This window comes from Mesoplodon densirostris, chromosome 2, assembly GCF_025265405.1.
Source record: "Mesoplodon densirostris isolate mMesDen1 chromosome 2, mMesDen1 primary haplotype, whole genome shotgun sequence".
NCBI classification, from domain to species: Eukaryota; Metazoa; Chordata; class Mammalia; order Artiodactyla; family Ziphiidae; genus Mesoplodon; species Mesoplodon densirostris.
The window spans coordinates 40,311,376-40,319,431 of record NC_082662.1 but is presented as its reverse complement, the minus strand read 5'-3'; the positions used below and the strand labels follow the sequence as shown (position 1 = coordinate 40,319,431).

Below are 8,056 nucleotides of genomic sequence, written 5' to 3'. Positions count from 1 at the left end.
GTCACATTCAACCCAGTTCCCTGCATTCTAATCAGTGATTCACTGGCTGTTCATTAACACACAGGGTGCCTACTCTAGCCAAACTTTGTGCCAGAACACTCTGAAGACACCAAGCTGGGGTAGGACAGACAACAACTGTCTAGGTATAGGAGGCATCACTCACCTCCAAGCCAGGTTCCCCTACATCATCTTGAGACCCCGTCGTTGCACGGCTGTGTGTACCACTCATGGTAGTGGGCACACACATACACACACAGGAAGCAGGGACGAGGCGTGATGTCTGGGTGCTACCACTGGCAATAGATAGGGCTGCCCAGGAGGTCTTGTGAGCAGCCGTCTGGTGGCTTCTGGGCAGGGACGCTGTGGAGGGGCTTCCAGCTCACGCCCTGGCTTCTGGGGACCCTCCATCTCTGAGACTTTGCCCCAGTCTTCTGGCTCCTTCTTTCTTGACATCTGTGGAGCCAAACTCCAGCATCCCTGGCTTCCTGTACTCCTGGGGGAGGGTAGGGGGTGGGGAGAAAGGAAACCCAGTATGGCCCTTGGCCCCGGGGCCTCGACAGGTACTTGGGTCATTCTCAGTTCCTGAGCTGGAGAGTCTCATGGGCTCCATGGGATCTTGGGAGTTGAGGGCCCAGGGGTTCAGGGCCCCAGACTTGGACCTTCCACCTGGGGTGTCCTTCTTTTGTCCTCTAGAGCAGGGCTGTGTTCACTTACTTCCCTCCCTGTGATGGGTGGAGAGGGGTCAGAAGGTGTGTGCAGAGGCCTCTGACCAAGCCCAGATCCTGTCCCAGCTTCTAGGGACCACCTCTGGGGCCAAGAGGAGGAGCTGAACTGGGTCAGGTCAGCTGGGCTGGGTGGGGAAGGCTGGGACTGGGACCCTCAGGCACTCTGTTGTGATCCCCATGGGAGAGGCTGCATTTAGAGAGTTACTGAGCTGGGCAGGGCGTGCAGGGACAGAAGCCAGGTCTGTGCCCCAGGACTGGGGCCCCAGGGTTTGGCTTGGCTGAGTGGGGACAGGTGAGGGGAAGAACAGGAAATAGGCCAGGTTCTCGGGGAGGGGGCAGCTTTGACCTTTCCCTAGCCTCCAGGAATTTCCCCGTGTCCCCGAGCCAGCCGGCAAATTAATTAATCCCACCTTCAGCCTTCCCAGAGGCCCCGCCCACTGGGCTCATTCAAGGCAGGAGCAAGAATGTGTCACTCCTATCCCCAGAGCCCAGCCCCACTGCCAGGAAGGGGGAGCTGACGCAAGACTCCAGGAGGCCTGAGGCTTGGAGGTGAGGCCCCGATTCTCCCCCACATCTCCCAGGACCTCAGACCCCTGGTCTCTGGAAGATGACCTCGAAAGCCAGCCTGAGTGGGCTGGGCTCCAGCCAGGGGAGGCCAGGCCTGGCACGTTACCACGGGAGGGAGGGCAGGTTCCCTCCGCCTTCCCTCCTCCTCCTCCCTCTCCTCCTTCCTTACTAGCACCTCTCCTCCAGGGTCAGACGGAGACCAGGCTGATCTCAGCAGACACCGACAGGCCCCAGGGCAGCTCCAGGAGCCCAGATTCCAGCGGCCGGAGAGAAGGCCCAGGAGCTGCCTGCAGCCATGTCAGCCCTCGGCCTGGTCATCCTGGGCCTGCTCACGGCAGTGCCACCTGCCAGCGGTCAGCAAGGTAGCACAGGCCTGGGCCAGCCTGGGGTGGGGATAGGGACTGCAGTACGGAGAGGGCCGGCCTGGGTGCTGGGAGCCCCGGGGTGGAAGGGGTGGCCTTCTGGCCCCTCTCATCACCCTTGGCACCTACACTTTGGAGGGGGAGCTGGGACGGGCTTAGCCAGAGGAACCTCCAAAGGCAGACAGAGGCTTCTGTCTGTGACTTGTTTCCCACGAGTGAGAAATGGGGGCAGCAGGGGAAATATTGGATCTAGGGTCTAGGGTCGGGGAGGGGAGTTGAGACCCACATTCCAGGAGCAGAAATTGCCCTAGAGGTGGCTGGTTGCTGAGGACAGAGCGCCGGGGGCTATAAGGAGGGTGGGAGTAGTGTGTGAGCCTCAACGAGTGTCTCCCTCAACAGCAGGATTGTTTCAGGGGCAGGCAGTGCTGTCAGGCGTTTGCCCATGGCTTTGGCCTAAGTTGTTTCAGCTTGCTACCCAGAAGACAAGGGTCCCAGTGGGGCCCCACCATGTGCCTGAGCTCTTTGTCCAGCTCTGCGTCTGTCTTGCTGTGTGGCCTTGAGCAAATCACTGTCCCTCTCTGAGACTCAGTTTTCTCATTCATAAAATGAGGACAATAAACCTGCCCCACCCACCTCCCAGGGCAGCTACCACTCAGGGGTGGGGAAGGACTTCACACTGGTAAAGCACCACACCCACCATCCGGTGTCAGCCCTGAGTTGTGGGGAGTCTGCAGGTGGGATTTGTGTCCAGAGCGGGTTGGCAGAGACGCTCCCAATGCACCCCTCCTTTGCAGATGCCCTGAGCTCTCACGCATGTCTGCTTCAACTCTGTTTCTCAGGTCTTAGAAGCCCTCTGTGGGAATCGAAGATCAGAGGGGTGGAGTAACTTGTGTGGGTCACACAGCAGAGCAAGAAGGGACAGGGCTCAGATCACCTGTCTCCTGCCCCAGGCTCTGCCCCTTATGCTATATGTTCATCCCAGAGCCACCTGGAAGGAGGAGCAGTGTCCCTGGTGTGTCTGGAAGGAATTGGCTGCAGGGTCTGGAAGAAGCAAGGACAAGCCTCCCAGGGCTTGAGTAACCACTGACCTGAGGAGACAATGGGTCTGAACCATTGTTTTTTGGGGAAACAATGAGTCCAAAATACAGCTTTTTGGCAAGTACGGAACTTGCAGTAAGCATACTGAGTACCTTTTGTTACCCAAGGAGATAAGCAAGGGCTGACCTGGCCGTGGCACAGAGTTCCCAGAGCCCTCCCTCCTTCCCAACACCTGCCAGGCTCAGAGAGCACTTGGAGAAGAGGCAGGGCCTCCCTGCAGCAGGAGAGCTTTCGGGTAGACTCAAGGAAGGACTTCGGAGCGGGAGTGAGGCAGAATTGAGATTTTTTTTTTTTTTGCGGTACGCGGGCCTTCTCAGTGTTGTGGCCTCTCCCGTTGCAGAGCACAGGCTCTGGATGCTCAGGCTCAGCGGCCATGGCTCACGGGCCCAGCCGCTCCGTGGCATGTGGGATCTTCCTGGACCGGGGCACGAACCTGTGTCCCCTGCATCGGCAGGCGGACTCTTAACCACTGTGCCACCAGGGAAGCCCAGAATGAGATTTCTGATGTTCAGCCTGGGCCCCTCAAGACACAGGATGGCTCTAGGGAGGCAGGTGTTTTGGCCTGGAGGCAGGACTCTTCAAAAGTCTCCTGTTGGCCTCTGTCCCCTCCTGAGACCTCTAACTGCTACTGTGTGTCTGTCCTCTGGGGGCCGGGCCCCCTCGGGCTCACAGAGCACAGTGATGTCCGGGGAGAGGAGAGCCCTTTGGGGCTGCCAGTGGCTGAGGGCAGAGACTTCTGGGAAACCTGAGGGTTAGAGGTGGTGCCAAGCGTCAAGGGGCAAAAGGCAGAGAAGGTGCCTGGAAGAGGCCTCAAATTGGTCTCTGGCCCAGTCCCTGGGGCGCTGAGCCAGAGAAGGCAAAAGGGGCTCAGGTTTGAAGCTCCCCTCCCGGCCCCCAAGACCCAGAGGAGAGCTTGCCCCTCTGTCTTGACTTTCCTAAGACAAGTCCCACCCCTTTCTCTGGGCACTCCTGGCACCCTGAGCCAAGCAGCCCCTTCCACCTGCACTCCCACTGCACTCCCACTTCACTCCCACTTCACTCCCACTGCACTCCCACTGTACTCCCACACCTACCCAAACCCACAGAAACCTCTTACAAAACAGGATCTTCCATATGCCAGCCTAGTCCTATTAGTTCTGGGCTGCCTCAGCCTGGGAGCCACCCTCACTGGAAAGGCCTAGGCCGTCTGTTCAGGGGGCTGCCCTTTGGTCCCTGGGGCCTACGCACTCCCCAGGGGCCCTGCACTGACCCACTGCAGCGGGGGAGGGGTGGGGTGGGGTGGGGTGAGGGGACGGTCTGGGCTGCCTGGACCTCAGATGCTGCTCTCTCAGGCTTGTTCCCTCCTCAGCTCCTTTCCTTCTTCCCAATCCTGTCTTCCTCCAAACCACGGTCCGTTTTATAAGCCCAGGGGTCAGATGGGTCCTCGTTCCCCAGAAGGTCTCCACTGGTCCTGGCAGCAGGCTGGTAGCCTCTGACAGGCCCCAGCCCCGGGGGGCATGAGGCCCCACCTGCACCCGCAGCCCCACTGTGCCCAGCCCTCCACAGCACCCGTCCCCCACTCCTCCCTTTCCAGGCCTGGGGAACCTGCAGCCCTGGATGCAGGGCCTTATTGCCGTGGCTGTGTTCCTGGTCCTCGTCGCAATCGCCTTTGCTGTCAAACACTTCTGGTGCCGGGAAGAACAGTGAGTGCTGTGCGGGGGCCCTGGGAGCTGGACCGGCGCAAGCCGGGAGGTCCCAGGACCACGGCCACTGCTCTGGTAGCAGTGAGAAGGGCCGCAGAAACCCTGAGCCCATTCCTCTCACTGTGTGGAAGGGACACTGAGGCCCGAGGTCTCAGGGACCAGAGCTGAGGCTTGCTGGAGCCCTGCGAGCGCACTTGCTGCGCTTTGGGGAGCCGTCTTTCTTCTTGGAGTCTCAGTGTTTCTATCTATATAGTTGGGACAGTGGCCCGTCTGTGATGGACGCTGTGAAAACCCCTGGACAGGAATGTTCTGCCCTTCTTCAGGGTCTGCTGCTGTGTCACATGCAGGGGCTACAGAGGGGCAATGGGACAGACACTACTCTTGTGCTCACAGACTCCCAGACCAGAAGGGAAGGCAAACATGATCGCAGTGTGAGTGCTGATGCTAAAGGAGCAGGCAGAATGCAGTGTGGGCCTGAGCCGGGGGGCGAGGGTGTGGTCAGAGAAGTCTTCCTACTGTGTGTTTATCCTGAAGCCCAGGCAGGAGCCAGTCACAGCACAGAGTGGGGTGGGAGAGCACTGCCATTGAGGGAAGAGTCACTGGGGGTCCTGAGTTCCGAGCAGAGCACAAAGGTAGAAGGGGTTGGGCTGAAATCCAGCTCACTCCGCACCTGCTGACTCTGGGGCAAGGCTGCATCTGCCCCCAGCTCTCACACAGGCGACCTGGTGCCTGGGTACCAGCAGCAGCACTGTAGGACCCACTGAGGGAACAGAAGCAGCTCACGGATGGAGAGGCCCGAGATAGACTGGTGAGGTCGGCAGGGCCCAGGCCAAGCAGACCTTTGGGCACCGAAGCCCCGAACTTTGGGCTTTATCTTTAGTGCAGCAGGAATCCAGTTCAAGTTTGTAAGCCAGTCTTGGGATGCGATGTGGCCGGAGTAGAATCACTGGCTGCCCCGTGGCGGATGCTTTGGTTAGGGCCAGTCTGCAGGTGAGGTGAGCGATGAAGATGAGGTCAGGAGAGAGTCTGAGCTGTGGAGGCGTCAGAGGGGATGGAGAGAGAGCACGGGTCTAAGAGCTTCCTAGGAGGGGGTGGGGACACTGAGGACAGGAGGGAGGAAGGACAGGGCTAACATCCAGGCTTCTGATGGGACCACCCACTGAGACACAGACCACAAGAGGCAGATCTGGGGCAGTTTGGGACATATTAAGTCTGAGGTGCCCATGGGAAGTCCGAGGAAAGATGAGCAGTGGTTGGGGTCCCTGTAACCCTCATAAGAGTGGTGTCTGGGGAGCTGGGGATAGAGGACACACCTGAGTAAGAGGCGAGGAGATTTTTGTCGGAAATATTTCTTTTCTCCACTGGCCCCAGCTCTGCCTTCAGTGACTGCTCCTACCGCCTAGGAGAACCTTGCAGAAATCTAGGGCAGACACCGAGTCCTGCTGGGTCTGCCCTGGAGCTGAGCTGAGGCCAGAGGAAAACTGCAGAGGGAGGCTAGGAGGTGGCCGGTGAAGGCCTGGGGTACATCTTTAGTAGATCTCAGGCTGGGACCTGAGGGCCCCACGGTGGAGCAGGGAGAAAGATGTGCGGCCCAATGGCCAGAATCAGGCTGCTGACAGGGCCCTGCTGGAGAGAGGAGCTTCTGCCCTAGAGCCTATAGAACAGGGCCTGACTGGACTAGAGGGAGGAGGGGGGACAGAGGGAGAGGGGATCCACAGAGCCCTAATGGTGAGCTCTGTCCCCAGGGAGCCTGTGAACATGGTCATGACCGTTGGAAACAAAGCAGATGGGATCCTGGTAGGAACGGACGGCAAGTACTCCTCGATGGAGGCCAGTTTCAGGTGAGGTGCTAGTATAGGGCTGGCCACCCTGTGCTCCAGTGTCCCCTGGGGACCTCAGGACCAGGTGCTTCTGAAGGGAGAGGGCTCAGAGGATGGGGGCTCATATGGGGAAGGGCTCAGTGAAGGGGGGGTTCCGTGTGGGGAGATGGTGAGCGATGAGGGTTTTGAGAGCACTGCAGGGCTCCATGGAGACATGCAGCCTCAGTTTGGGGAGAGGGTTCAGTTGGGGGATGGGGACTAGGTGGGGGGAGGGGCTCAGGGGGTGGATTGGGACTCATAAGGGTGCAGTGGGGAAAAGAGGCTCAGCGCAGGAAGGGGACTCTGAAGAGATGAGTTGGCGGACTCAGTGTGTGGGGGGAGGATCTGTAGGGGAGGGAGCTCAGTGGGGAGGTGGGTTCAATGTGGGCCCAGTGGGGGAGGGGCTAGGTGGAAGAGAGAGATGGGGTTCAGGGGTGGTGGTGAGAGGCCTCAGGTCTCAGGTGCAGAAGACCAGATGTGGTCGGGGAACCCCCTTCTGGGGCTCAGACATTTATTCTGGAAGACACTGCCCTCACAGATGCAGGATGGGGCAGGCAGAAGGGGATGGGATAGAAGGAGCAGTGACCCCTGTCATCCTCTTTCAGGTCCAGTGAGCATGAGAATGCCTATGAGAACACCCCGGAGGAGGAGGGCAAGGTCCGCAGCACCCCAATGTGACCCCTGCTTCCTTGTGCCCGATGTCCTGGCCCCTCCTTCTCTGTACAGGAAGCTGCAGTAAGGGGCTGACTCCTCCAGCCCTCACACCTGCCCCACCCTCCAGCCAAGCTCGGAGCTCAGACTACGTCCAGGCTGGGGCTCAGCCGTGGCTCTGGGGTCCTAGGGGGTCTCCCACTCAATTCAGTTCAGAAGACCCTTCTGAAAGGGACGATCAGTTCAGCACCTCCCATCCTGCCTCACAGCTCCCTCCCTCCAACCGTGGAAATGGCTCTCATTTCTGTGAAATAAAGCCGTTTTGTACTTCTGGGTCTGAGGCTCCCAGGGCTCAGAAATAGCTCCTCAGGCTACCATCGAGGCCTGATCTTCCTTTCTGGAATCATCTTCCAAAGCCTCTGTCATGGTGATTCTGGAGGATTTCCCAGGAAGCCCTCTCTGGGAGAACCCCTGGGGCCTGGGAGCACACCCCTTACTCCAGGCAGAGACCCTCCTACAAGTGCCCCCCTCTCTTGACCTGCCTTTCACAACTACAATTCTGGGCGATTCTGGGGTCTTCATGCAGCACCAACATCCTGACCCCCTGTCTCCATGCTGCCGGGCACTGAAGTGGGCTCACTCATCTCTCGTCCATCCAGCTCTGTCCTCTTGCCCGTAGCCCTTCTGGGCTGGGCTTTGGGCATAGGAAGCCCCAGGAAAGAGTCTTGGGCTAGGACTCAGGAAGCCCCGATCGGAGTCTGCGGTCCTCTGCTGACTTGCTGTGTGACTTTGGAGAGTCACTGTCCTCTCTGAGCTCTGCTAACCCTCTGTGGAGGATCTGGCCAGTCCCACCACAGAGCTCGAGTAGAATCATCCTCCCTAATGCCACTGACTCCCAGTCCTGGGGGGGGCCGGGGCCAAGGAACTGGGCCCCCGGGGGGAATGAAGCAGGAGGGAGAGGACACAGGAGGCTTGACTCAGTGGGGCTGGCTGACCCTGGAGGACCTTCACCTCTGTGACTGTCATTCTTTTTTGTTTTTAACACTTTTTATTTCTTTTTTTTTCTGCGGCACGCAGACCCCTCACCGCTGCAGCCCCTCCCGCCGCGGAGC

At 59.3% G+C, this 8,056-nt stretch overlaps 1 protein-coding gene across 2 annotated transcripts; it reads left to right on the top strand.

The window, feature by feature from the left end:
• The first annotated feature begins 1,187 nt into the window (after positions 1-1,187).
• Positions 1,188-7,236, top strand: PDZK1IP1 (PDZK1 interacting protein 1). Of its 2 annotated transcripts, none has more exons than XM_060083230.1 (5): positions 1,188-1,274; positions 1,479-1,654; positions 4,326-4,434; positions 6,180-6,275; positions 6,899-7,236. In XM_060083230.1, the coding sequence occupies exons 2-5, from the start codon at positions 1,588-1,590 to the stop codon at positions 6,969-6,971; spliced, it is 345 nt and encodes a 114-aa protein (XP_059939213.1). In that variant the 5' UTR covers positions 1,188-1,274; positions 1,479-1,587; the 3' UTR covers positions 6,972-7,236. The 2 variants fall into 2 exon arrangements, with proteins under 2 accessions (XP_059939213.1, XP_059939203.1); XM_060083220.1 differs by having other exon boundaries at positions 1,237-1,274; positions 1,465-1,654.
• Positions 7,237-8,056: the final 820 nt, after the last annotated feature.